Here is a 12,686-nt window from a genome sequence, read left to right as displayed (position 1 = left end):
GCTGTCTTGAGAAGGGTCTGAGGTGGCTTCTGGGCTCATTAGGAAAGTGTTCTGGGGTTGATTAGTGATGTCTGCCCAGACACACTATATTTCTTTCTTTCTTGCCAGCTCTAGCCTGGGGGCTACCTTGATAGGCAGACCCAAATTTGCATGGGAAAAGTGTTTATCTGGCCTGCGAGGTCTCCTAGGGTTAAGTTTGGACTGAATCTTTTCCTGGTGGCAGAAAGGAGGGAGTTGGGAGGGTGGACATGAATGGGTCTTTGGAATACCCTCCTCCAGGTAGGATCACCCTTCTCTCAAAGCCCCCAGTATCTAGCACTGTCCTTTCTCACTTAGCCTGACAAGGGGTCTGGCTTTTCTACTTCAGTCGTTCAGTCAAGTGTTCTTTCTCATGATTTGGTTCTTTCAATCTGGGAAAGGGAGAAAGTGTGTGGGAAGAGGGAGGAGGCAGGGTTTCTGGAACGCACCCAGTGAACAGAAATTTTGAGTTATTCTCTGCTTCGGGGGATGGAGTCTTAGTATTAAAAGTGGTTAGTGGACCAATGGACCACAACTACCACAGCCTCTGCGAGACTGAGTCCAGCACAGCTAGATGGTGCCTGGTGCCTGGCTACCACCACTGGCTGCTCTGACAGGGATCACAACACAGGGTCCCAGACAGACGGAGCTGGAGAAAAAGGTAGAACAAAATTCTGACTCACAAAAAAAAGACCAGACTTACTGGTCTGACAGAGACTGGAGAAACCCCAAGAGTATGGTCCCCGGACACCCATTTAACTCAGTACTAAAGTCACTCCCGAGGTTCACCGTTCAGCCAAAGATTAGACAGGCCCATGAAACAAAATGAGACTAAAGGGGCACAGCAGCCCAGGGGTAAGGATAAGAAGGCAGGAGGGGACAGGAAAGCTGGTAATGGGGAACCCAAGGTTGAGAAGGGGAGAGTGTTGACAGGTCGCGGGGTTGGCAACCAATGTCACAAAACAAAAGTGTATTAATTGTTTAATGAGAAACTAATTTACACTGTAAACTTTCATCTAAAGTACAATTTTAAAAAAAGATACTTTTACTATAATAAAAACATATTTACCAAGTGAAAAAAAAAAAGTGGTTAGTGACTCAATTTTGGGTCATGGGTTTAGATATTACAGTCCTTTGTGAGCTCTGGGACAGGCTGGAAAGGAAGGGAGAGAAGGGAGGGGTGGCAATTCTGCCCACCCAGGCACTGCTCAGTCTAGGCCTGGGGATCTGCCCACATGAGCTGCTGCTCCCAGGCTGCTGACCCGGTCTGTTTTTTGGGGGAATTTCCATGGAAACACATTTTATGGCCTGGCTCATCCTGGGTGATGAGTCAACGGAAGCGTTCGTCATAGGCCTACGGATTCATCCACTGGGTCCCCTGCTCAGGACTTCTGGAGCCCTGGAGAAGGAACCCCAAAGGTCCGAGGTCTCAGCTTCCTATGGGCTCTGGCCCGGGGGCTCACAGCTTCCGATGACAGTGAGTTTTGGTCCCCACCCCAGTGCCTCAGTACTCCAGTGCCTCGCCTCCCCTCGCCTCTCACATCCCTCCTCCCACAGCTGTACCTGGCACAGACTGGGAGGGGCTGCTGGGGGTGCCAAAGCCGTAGTCGTTGACTGCAATGACCCGGAAGTCATAGCTCACACCCGGCTTCAGGATGTCCATGCTGAACGTGTAGGAGGTCACCTCTTTGGGGATGTCTTTGATGAGGATGTCCCAGAGCCCCTCATCTGTAAGAGCCCAGAGAGAGAGGCACCTGTGAGGGGAAGTCTCACCCTGCCACCCCAATCCTGATGTTGCTCCCCGAGGGCAGGGCCTGTCTGGTCTGCCCTGTTCGACACTGGATCTCCAGTGCTCGGCCCAGATTGAGTCCTCAGTAAATATATTTTTTTTAATGACCTGCCTTCTGAAGCATCTGAGCCTTTTATTCTTTTTATTAAAACATCTGTACAACATTAAAAAAAAGTACACTATGCAGAAAATAACAAAACAACCAACCCAATACACCTACTCCTCACTTAACTATCTTGTTAGCTGGCATTTCGCATTTATAACAATAGTAAAAAATCTACTGACTATTTTGCACATTAACAACATACTTCTGGCAGTAATCCTTTCATGACCAGTGGGACATACAGTGCCCACCTACATCTTCTGCCTTTTGGATCCAGAGGGACATATGTGTCCCACATAATATTTTGTGATCTGATGTGGTCATCCTCCATTTTTGCATAACGTCAATTTTCGCTAATGACTTGGTCTTTGGAATCTAACCATGTTGATAAGTAAGGAGTCGATGTATCACCATCCAGAGAATGCTGTTATTGTGAGCTGCCATCGAGTTGACTCATGGTGATTCCATGTACAACCGAACAAATCGCTGCCCAGCCCTGTGCCATATCCTCATGATCGGTTATGGATTGGACTGTTGTGATCTCTAGGATTTTCATTGGCTGATTTTTGGAAGTAAATCACCAGGCCTTTTTTTCTAGTTCATCTTAGTCTGGAAGGTCCACTGTTCAGCATCAGAGCAACACTCAAGCCTCCACTCACAGATGAAGGGCGGCTGCACGTGAGTTACACTGGCTGGGAATCGAACCTGGGTCTCTCTCATGGAAGGTGAAAATTCCACCACTGAACCACTAATACCATGGGAGAATATCCAGAGAACAGACACGCTGTGTAGGGCTTGTGTGGGCAGAGCTCAGTATGACTCTTGCCCTCGTATAATCTGTGTACATTCCTCCCCTCTGAGTGTGGGTGGAAACTGAATATGATGAAACATCACTCCCATGATGAGGCTGCATTAAATGGCAAAGGGAGATTATCCAGGTGGGCCTAACCTAACCACAGGAGCCCTTTAAAAGCAGAACGCTTCCTTTGGCTGATGGCAGAAGTCATAGGGATTTGCAGCTGGAGAAAGGTCCGACGTGCCACTGCTGGCCTTGGAAAAGGAGAAGCCACACCCCCAAGGAACTGCGGGCAGCTCCATAGCCGACAGCAGTCCCACGCATGGAAACAGGGACCTCGGTCCTAAAACTGCAAGGAACTGAATTCAGCCAACACCAGTGAGCTTGGAAGAGGACCCTACGCTCAGGTGGGACCTGCAGCTGGGCTGACACCAGAATTTTAGCCAGGTGAGACGCTGAGTAGAGGACCCAGCCATGCTGCAATGGACTTCTGGCCGACAGAGCTGTGAGCTAATAAATGGGTGCTGTTTCAAGCCGTTCAGTTTGTGGGGATTTGTTATGCAGCAATATAAAAACAAACACAATGCTTTCCTTTCCGTTTTAGAGTTCTGGTGGCACAAACGGTTAAGTGCTCAGCTGCTAACTCAAAGGTTGGTGGTTCAAAGCCAGTAGGTGGGAGAAAGACGTGGTGATCTGCTCCTGTAAAGATTACAGCCAAGAAAACCCTATGGGGTCATTCTACTCTGTAACACATGGAGTCGATATGACTTGATGGCATCCAAAAACAACATCCATATTTTAAATAGTTGAGATCATCCTCTATAGCACAATTGTGTACCTTGCTTTCTTCACGTAACCGAATAACATGCGGCTTTATCATGTTCTGTTTTCCAGAATTAAACTTTCTCGGTGAACATGATTTTAAATGGCTGCCTAAGACTTTATCATGTGGATAGATCCTCATTTACTTAGCCAGGTCCCTGATTTTCTGACCCCCTTTCCTACTGAAGGAGTCTCTGAGTGGTACAAACAGTTAACACGCTCACTGTTAACTGAAAAGTTGGCGGTTTGAGTCCAGCAGAGGTGCCTCAAAAGAAAGGCCTGGGGATCCCCTTCTGAAAAATCACACTGAAAACTCTACAGAGCACAGTTCTACTCTGACACACATGGGGTCATCATGAGTTGGAATCAACTTAATGGCAATTTTTTATACACACACACACACACACACAGAGCCTGGTGGTGTGATGGTTAAGTGCTAGCTGCTAACCACCAGCCGTTCAACGGATCCACCTGGCGATCTGTTCCTGTAAAGATTACAGCCTTGGAAACCCTATGGGGCAGTTCTACTCTATCATATAGGGTTGCTATAAGTCGGAATTGACTCGACAGTACACAACATTATACACACACACCTACATATTAAAAATACATACAGTGGTAGCATCGGTCAAAAATAAGCAGACTTTTTTCTTCAAATAGTAGCAGGGGGATTTAGATTGCATGAGGGGGTTTGGTCAAGTTGCCTGGATTTGATGGGGCCCATTCTCAGGGGTATTCTTTCTAAGGAGCAGAGATCAGAGGAGACGGGGGACTACAAAGGGCTGGAATGTTCCACGGCTTCCACCTAGGAGGGATCCCCATCTGTTTTCCATGCCATGCGGCCCCCAACACCCCATCCTTTGAGCTCCTGAACCTCCTTTCAGGCCCTTTGTCTGGGGCTCTCTGGATCTTGCCCCCGTGGGACATAATTCACCCTCACCCCATTCAGAAGGAGCAGCAGGGGGTTGCCCGTGAAAGAGAAGAGGCAGGGGGCCGCCAGAGCCTGGTGGTCATCCATCATGGTGACCGGGAGGCCGGAGGGGTCCTGGCCAGATGTCCTGGGGGGACCCACGGTGGGGCCGGCCTGATTCTTAGAGAGAGGAAGTCTTCCTTAGTGTGCTAGTGGAGCCAGAGGCGGAACCAAGCTTTCAAGCCCCTTTGCCTGGTTAGGTCCCCTCTTCACATGGGTCAAAATCCAGAGGTCTCAGAAGGGCATCCTGTGGGCCGAGCCCACAGTCCTCCATTACACGGCCTGGTCCAGGAGGTCCCCCAATGGGTCCTTGGGGCTGTTGGCGCCACGGAACAAAGCACCACTTGACCAAGTCTCCTGTCCACCCATCTCAGCACTCCTGCTTCAACCCTCTGTACTTTCTTGTCTATTTCTGAGCTCCTCCTGGCAGGAGCTGCTTCGCAGACCCAGAGGTTTGCTTCCCCAGCTCCAGCTCGGCCCTTCGCGGCGCCCGATGGACTTTTTCTCACCACACATTTTACAGACTCACCCATGTAAGTGAAGAAGTGGAGCCCGGCTGTGTCATCATTTCTGAGATTTGGGCCAAGAATGTGGTAGGACCTGCAGGGGCTGCCTTCTCCTCCTCCTCCCCGTCTAGATCCCTCCTAATGGGAAAAGACTGTGGGGGTCTATCTCAGCCTTCAGAGCCATCCTGCATGGATGGACCCTGGGGTCTGGGGCCTCTGCTGCTATTTAGTCTCATTGGTTCATCCTGAGATTCGGCCGCAGACACGTCCCTTCTTCTCATTTAACACCCCTCTCTCTTGCTGTTATTGTTATAGCTGCCGTGAAGTGGCTCCACGCAACCCCATGCACATCAGAGCGGGATGCTGCCTGGCCCTGCACCATCTCTACGATCAGTTGTGGATTGGACCGCTGTGATCTGTAGGGTTTGCACAGGCTGATTTTCACAAGTAGATCACCAGGCCTTTCTTCCAGTCCATCTGTCATGGATTGAATTATGACCCCCCCCAAAAATGTGAGTATCCGTTTGGCTGGGCCATGATTCCCAATATTGGGTGGTTGTTCTCCATTTCGTTATTGTAATTTTACATCAAAGAGGATTAGGGTTGGATTGTAACACCCTTACCCAGGTCACATCCCTGATCCAATGTAAACGAGTTTCCCTGGGGTGTGGCCTGCATCATCTTTTATCTCTCAAGAGATAAAAAGAAAGGGAAGCCAGCAGAGAGAAAGGAACTCATAATACCAAGAAAACAGTGCCGTGAGCAGAGCACGTCCTTTGGATCTGGGGTCCCTGCGTGGAGAAGCTCCTAGTCCAGGGGAAGATTGATGAGAAGGCCGACAGAGAAAGAAAGCCTTCCCCCGGAGCTGATGGCCTGAATTTGGACTTTTAGCCTACTTTACCGTGAAGAAATAAATCTCTGTTTGTTAAAGTCATCCACTTGTGGTATTTCTGTTACAGCAGCAGTAGGTGACTAAGACACGATTTTAGTCTGGAAGCTCCCCATGAAACCTGTTCAGCATCACAGCAACGCACAAACGTCCAGTGACAGACAGGTGGTGGCTGTGCCTGAGGTGCACTGGCTGGGACTTGAACCCGGGACTCCCCCGTGGAATGGGAGAATTCTACCACTGAGCCACCGACTGAAATCCCTCAAGGGCAGGGACTGATGTCTGGTTTATCCTCGCAGTGCAGCACCTAGCACGGGCATCTTGGACGTGTTTGTTAAAACGTTGGCTGGCATTTTCATCACATCGCATGTCCCAATTTTGGGACTTCACGTTTCGAAATATTTGAGGTGCAACTCCACTTTCCTCACGTGACTTTAAATTTCCTCATTCATCTGCAAATAGCAGCCATAGCAATGATAAAGACGCTACAGATAACACAACAGCTGACACTTGTCACTCATCAAGCACTGAAGTTCTAAGCGCTCCATGTTCCATCTCCACAGCAACCGCAAGAGGGTGGGGCTCTTACACCCATTTTACAGATGAGCAAACCAGGACTCAGAGAGAGACAGCTTAACGCATCTTCCTAAAAGTCATGCCGCCGTAAGTAGCCGAGCTGGTATTTAAGCCCAGAGCCATCTGATTCCTCCGTCAGGCACCAAACCCACTCCTGGTGCCCAGGACCATGCCCACACAGTGGGAGCTGACTGTGTGAAGGATGGCTCATTGGGGACCCTGCAGCCGTCTTCCAGAGTCGGGGCCTCCTGCTGGCTGTTTGACCGCTCTCGTTCCACCCCGCACAGAGACAAAGGATGGGGCCAGGGCAAAGGGGCCAGGCCTGAAGCTGCTGGAATGTCAAGCTGTGGCTCTGGCATCAGCCCCAGGTGTCTGGCTGATGTGCGGGCCGGTTTTGCAGGCTGCAAATCCCGTGTTCACCCCTCCCTGGGTCTGCAGTGCCCACTGCTCAGCTCTTATTCTGCACAGCAGGAAGCACAGGCAACATAGAGGGCATCGTAGGACAAGAGTGATTTCATCCTGAAGATGAGATGTGTGCGTGACCGTCCTGCTGGGACCAGGGGACACAGAGGTAGCAGAAAAGCGGCAGAGGGCAGAGGAGCCCACCCGTAATAGAGTCTGCTCACAAACAAAGAGCCTCAGGAAAGACCCAGGCAGCCCCCCTGCCCACCATCCTCTACTTGCCACCTTTTGTCCCCTTGCCCCACCTGCATCACCGTCCCGTAGCCAGCTCCCTCGCGCTGCTGACCCTGGGGGGCACTGGCCTGGTCTTTCCTTGTATGCTCAGTCCTCCATCCCAGCTGTCTAAGTCACAGCCCCCAATCCCGGAACACCCCTGGTCCCGTGCTGGGCTGACCAGGGAACGCTGGAAAATCAACAAGGCCAAAGTCCCCGAGCCAACATTCCTCAGCCCAGCGCCCCGGTTGGCCAACTTCGGTGGAACAAACAGGCACAGGCCCTGGCTGGGAGACGCACACGGCAGTCTCCCAGCCAACTCAGCAGTTAGCACTGGAGCGGCTGGGAAGGACCATCTGGATGGGAAGAAGGAGCCAACCCGGCCTACACCCTCGAGCTCCGTGCTGGGTCCGAAAGGCCAGATTCATTAGCTATTTGTAACTGCAGTTATTAGTGTGAGATCAAGGTAATGGCTGGGCGGTAGCGACGTACTGCAGCTGCTAGAATTATTAGCTATTTGCTACTGGGATGATTAGCTCTCAGTTACCCTGAAGTATTATGATCTGTCCCTGAAATATTTCAATTCTCCATGTAGAAGTATTAGCTACTGACATGCTTGACTATGTCCCATTATGATTATTATTTGCTCTCCGTACGGGACCAACAAAGTCTTTTTTCTCGCTCAGCTTCAATCACCTAAGCACAGATCCACGAATACAAAGAACCAGCCTCCAGCCTTCCCTGACTCCGGCACCTCTGATTAACTTGGAAACCTAGCAACAGCAGCTAGGTCAGTGGACCCAGGAAGCAGGCGTCATGGCCGCCTGTGAAACAGGAGCTTGGGATGCAGCCCCCTGGAGCGACTTATCAGCCGCTCATTTGCTGATGGCTTTGAAAGTTTTTGTGATTCGATTTCAGGCATGACAAGAGAGATTGGTACAATTACAGAAGCTGCTGAGATAGCCCCACAGTGGAGACAGGGCTTAAAGACAGCAGCTACGGCTTCCAGGAGATGGCAGCCTGCTTAGTCACGGGGCACTGGCAGCCGGGGTCACGTGGAGGACACTGGGCTTTATAACCAAACTCCTGGCTCCTCTGGCTTCTAGAACAATCCTTAACCAAGGTGATCCTCAACCCAGTTGGTCCTTACTGGGCGCTTACTGCCATTCTCGGGCCTCCTCAGCCAAGAATCCAGCTCTGAGGAGGCAGCTATACCCGTTTCCCACCACCCAACATGGCCACCACCAGCTTCACCTTGAGTAGCTCACGCACCTTCCAGGGGAGGAAGACACAAGTGCCACAGTGGGGGCCTCAGGGAGGAGGAGGAAAGTGGGCGTGGGGTCTTGGTCCAGAGGAAGGGATGGCTCAGTGCTGGAGGGGCGTACCTGAAGGCCTGGCCTCTAGGACATAGCGGGTGATGGGCCCCTTGCCGGGGTCTCCGCTAGACCAGTGGATGGCGATGGCAGAGCTGTACCGGACGATGATGGGCACGCCAGGCGGTCCCGGGGCACCTGGAAGACAGCGCGCAGTGGGCACCCATCCCCCTCCTCATGCTTCAAGAGGAGGAGGGGCTTGGCTTCAGAACCAGCCCTGGCCAAAGAGCCTCTGAGAGACTCCATGAATGCTGAGGTCTGAGGCCAGACCTGCCAGAATCTGACCACGTTCTCCTCCGGGTCACCCACACACCCCAGGGCAGGAGAGGCTGTGTGGGATGCCAGAAAGATCCCTAGAGGAGAGCTTGGGGACCCCAGCTTCTAGTTGTGCCCAATACGTACTACACTGGTGGCTCTGATGAATTCACGTAGCCCTCTGGAGCCTCAGTTTCCCCATCTGTCAGGTCCTTTTGGAATGTAAGGCTTGAAGGGGTGTGGTCAGGGGGGCGGTAGAGGCAGATGTGATAATAGCAAAGTGGGCCCATGGATAAGAAGGGGGTTGGTTTGAGGAGGGCTGAAGGGCCCCCAGCATCTCCCTGGCCTGTGATGGCAATGTCTCCCTACTTCCTTCCTGAAATCCCTCCCCGCCCCCGACTGCGTTACCACTGGGTTTGGCAAGGAGAGGAGGCCCGGGCAGCAGGGAGCCTCAGGCCTCCTGTCAGGGAAGCAGGAAACACTGGGCCTGGCCAGCCCACCGCCCACTACACTGGCCAGTTGGGAGCCAGCAGTCTACTTCTATAGGAAGAGCAGGGAGCAAAGCAGCCCCAGAGGGCCCTGTGTACTCCCCAGGCCCCCACAGCCTGCAGAGCTGACTGGGTCATCACTGCAGCCAGGTCCGTCTCCCCCTAGATGTGGGGCTTGGCATTCCAGAGCCCAGCACATAGTAGGTGCTTCCTACGTGCTTGCGGGACAAGGGGCTGAGAGAGCAGGTGGGTGGTCCACTGGCTGAGTGTGTGTGCCTGGTGACCCCCGTGATGCCTGCTGGGAAGGGCAGGGAGTCCAGCATCCCATCTGAGATGCTCCGGGGCCAGGGGAGCCAGGAGGCTGGGACAGGTGGCCAGGGACACACTCAGAGCTGGTGGTCACTGCCCTGTCTCCAGTCCTGACCCCGAGAGCGAGTGTGGAGGGCCTCACTGCCTCCTTCCTCCCTCTCTCCCTCCCCAAGCATGCCCTACCCGTATAGCACAGGGCAAAGGCAGTGAGGGGATCAGTCGGGGTGGGACACAGCTGAGGTAACTGTGAGAGTAGGGGGTGGCTCAGGACCCTGAGTTCTCACTGTGCACAGAATAATGCAGAGGGAGGCAGGTGTCACCTCCTCATGGGACAGAAACTTGTATCGAGTCCAGTGGTGGCTTGGGAAAGGGTCGGTCTGGCTGCACTTTGTCCCCACAGTCCCCTCCTCGCTCACAGCCTCCTCCTCACCCACACCCACTGGGTGCAGCTCACTTCTTTCTGGTTCTTTCTCAGAGGGCAGTGTCCTTGGTGCCGCCCATGCCTCCTCTGCACTTCCTGCCCCACCCCCACCAAGGACCACACAGCCTGGGACACTTGGACCTCAGGTTAGGGCAGATTATCCTCAGGACAGCCCTCTCCTGGCCAGGCCCCATCCCCCACCCACTGCCGCCAGCAGCCAGCTCTCTCTTCTGCTTTTGTTTCCCAGGAAGTCAGCTCAGGTGAGGGGCCGTGGGGGAGGCCGGCATGTGAAGGCAGAGTGGAGCAGTTCCCGAAACAGGAAGCCAGACACGCTTGTTTGCTAAACACAAGCCAGGGGACACAAAGTGACCAAAAAGGGAAAGTGAAGTGGGCTGGAACCACACACAGAGTCAAGACAAGCTGCCCCCACTCCCCACCCTGCCCCCTGCAATGAAGGCTAAGACCAGGCATTGCTCTCCAGGCCCAGGCCCAGCCCACCTCAAGCAGCTATCCGGTCTCCTGGGGAGCAGATGCCTTTGTCCATGCCCTGGCTGACGGATTTTAGGGGAAGTTTGGAACGGGCTCCTGCCTTCTGAATGTTGACTTTTGTGTTCTGTGATTGTGGCTTTGGAGGCCTAAACTTGACCACTGCAGATGCCCTGACAAACACCTCCAGCCCAGAGAAGACCTCAGGCGGCTTCACAAAACCCAACTGAGCTCTTAGCTTCGTCCCAGCTCCCGTGCTACCCTGTCCTGCTGCCGTCCTTCTCCCCTCCCTTCTCCTGGGCTCTGCTTCAGTTTGTGGCCGCTCAAGCCACAAAGCCTGGGGTAACCTTCACCCTTCCCTCCTCCCTGAGCCCAGTGAACAGGTTCTGCCAATGTGACGTGACCTGCTCCTTTCCGTCCCCCTAAAGCCTTTGTGGGGCCCAGACCCTGCACCTCTGTCCAGGAAGGAGGCAGCCTGGCTGGTCCCCTGCCTCTGCCCTGGCCAGTCACCTTCCCTTACCTCGGACCTTCTGGGCTCACTGTGGCCTGAGCAGTGTTTATCACAGCAGGGTATGACAGCAACAGCTCAGCTGTTACTAAAATGCACTCCCAGGGGTAGAGCCTCAGAGGTTCTGATTTCCTGGGGCTGAGGTGGGGCCCGGGAATTTGCATTCCTCACAAGGACCAGGAGGTTCTGAGACACCTTGAGAAATACCTGAGGGAATAAGCAAGCACTCCCAGCCGGGGCCCTGCCTTCCTTCAGCCCTGGGAGCTCGCCACTCTCCCTGGCTCCTGTGCTAGAGACAGCTTTAGGCTACAGAAAGCATTTCCATGCATATATTTGAGTGCCCCATCCCCTTCTGCCTGACAAGCCCCAAAGTCTTCCTTCACCACCTCCTTAACGCCCCCCAACCCCCTCTCTGCATTGTGAGGCCCCTGGCCCCCTCCCCCTGGACCCCATGTCTACTCTCTCACACGCCCCTTGGATGCTGGTTTGACTGTGGTCCCCACTGGTCCGTGAGCTCCCTCAGACCCCGTCTTGCCCATCTCGGGGTCTCTAGGCCCAGCACGGCTCCTGACACCTTGGAGAGCCCTGTCCGACTTGTGTGGGGGCAGTGATCCGCGCTTCCCCTCTGGATTTCCTACCTTCTCCTGGGCCCGTGGTGACGTTGGCTTCGATCTCCGGCCCGTAGGTGAAAGTCTTGGCTCTGATGCGGAACTTGTAGGTCATTCCCTCTGCGAGGTCCTTTACCTTCAGCCACAGGGGGCTGTTCCCCTTCACATCCACGGTCACAATCTTGCTGACTCCTGGGGGTAAGAACAGGATGAGAGGACTGCAGGACAGGGCGGGAGGAGGGCGGTGAGGTGACTGGCCTAGGGGGCAGTTTGCCTCTTCCCTGGAGGCAGCGGGGGAGGCACAGCAGTGGCCTGACCACCCGCAGACACTGACCAGAGACCTCCCCCCTTGAAATCAGACTGGAAATGTCACCCTCACCTACAAAGCAAGGTCTACCCAACCTGTGTTTCTCGGGACACAGGCTTGCAGGCCATTTTGAGAAAACAGGATTCCACGGTTAAATCAGTTTGGGAAAAGCTATATACTGTCTGTCCTTCTGTCTTTTGAATAATCTCAGGGTCCTTTGACATCTGGAGAAAAAAAAGACATCCACCATTCCATTTAACTCAATCACTGTACCCCAAATATATTTCAGCCCCTTTTGGGTCCGCCATTTAATACCTGATAACATCCTGCAGAACTAGAATTCCAAGGATCATTCTTTTAGGAAATGCTTCCATAATGACACCACTTGAGTCCAGAGTCAGAAGCACACAGGGGCAACCAGCCCCCACAGCCGAGGGGCACCCACGGCTCGGCTTCTGGACCTTTCCTCCTCCCCCCCGCGCTGAAGCTCAGAAGCTCACCCAGGCCTCCAGAAATCTGCCCTCGCCAGGATTTTTAGGGACGCCTCTGCACCCCAAATCATAACCACTAGGGAGGAAGGCCTGGAGTAGATGTCGGGAGGTGGGAACTGTCATGATTTGGCGTCCAGCACTCCCGAAGGCTGGGCTGGGTTTCATCTCTCATGTCCACCGAGCACGCCAGATACTGAGACTGGGCTGGGCAGCCAGGCGGGCTGGGCAGCCAGGCGGGCTGGGCAGCCAGGCGGGCTGGGCAGCCAGGCGGGCTGGGCAGCCAGGCGGGCTGGGCA

At 53.6% G+C, this 12,686-nt stretch overlaps 1 protein-coding gene across 1 annotated transcript in view; it reads right to left on the bottom strand.

Annotated features, from left to right (window-relative positions):
• The window catches only part of LOC101358658 (protein sidekick-2), a 173,934-nt gene that overhangs the window by 16,356 nt on the left and 144,892 nt on the right, over positions 1–12,686 (bottom strand). The window contains exons 40-42 of the mRNA XM_023729433.1: positions 11,623–11,784; positions 8,530–8,655; positions 1,582–1,746 (exon numbers count right to left, since the gene is read on the bottom strand). Of these exons, the coding sequence (XP_023585201.1) occupies positions 1,582–1,746; positions 8,530–8,655; positions 11,623–11,784 (453 nt within the window). The remainder of the gene's footprint in view (positions 1–1,581; positions 1,747–8,529; positions 8,656–11,622; positions 11,785–12,686) is intronic.

This window comes from Trichechus manatus, unplaced genomic scaffold (assembly GCF_000243295.1).
Source record: "Trichechus manatus latirostris isolate Lorelei unplaced genomic scaffold, TriManLat1.0 scaffold00028, whole genome shotgun sequence".
Lineage (NCBI taxonomy): Eukaryota > Metazoa > Chordata > Mammalia > Sirenia > Trichechidae > Trichechus > Trichechus manatus.
This window is presented reverse-complemented; position numbering and strand designations above follow the sequence as displayed.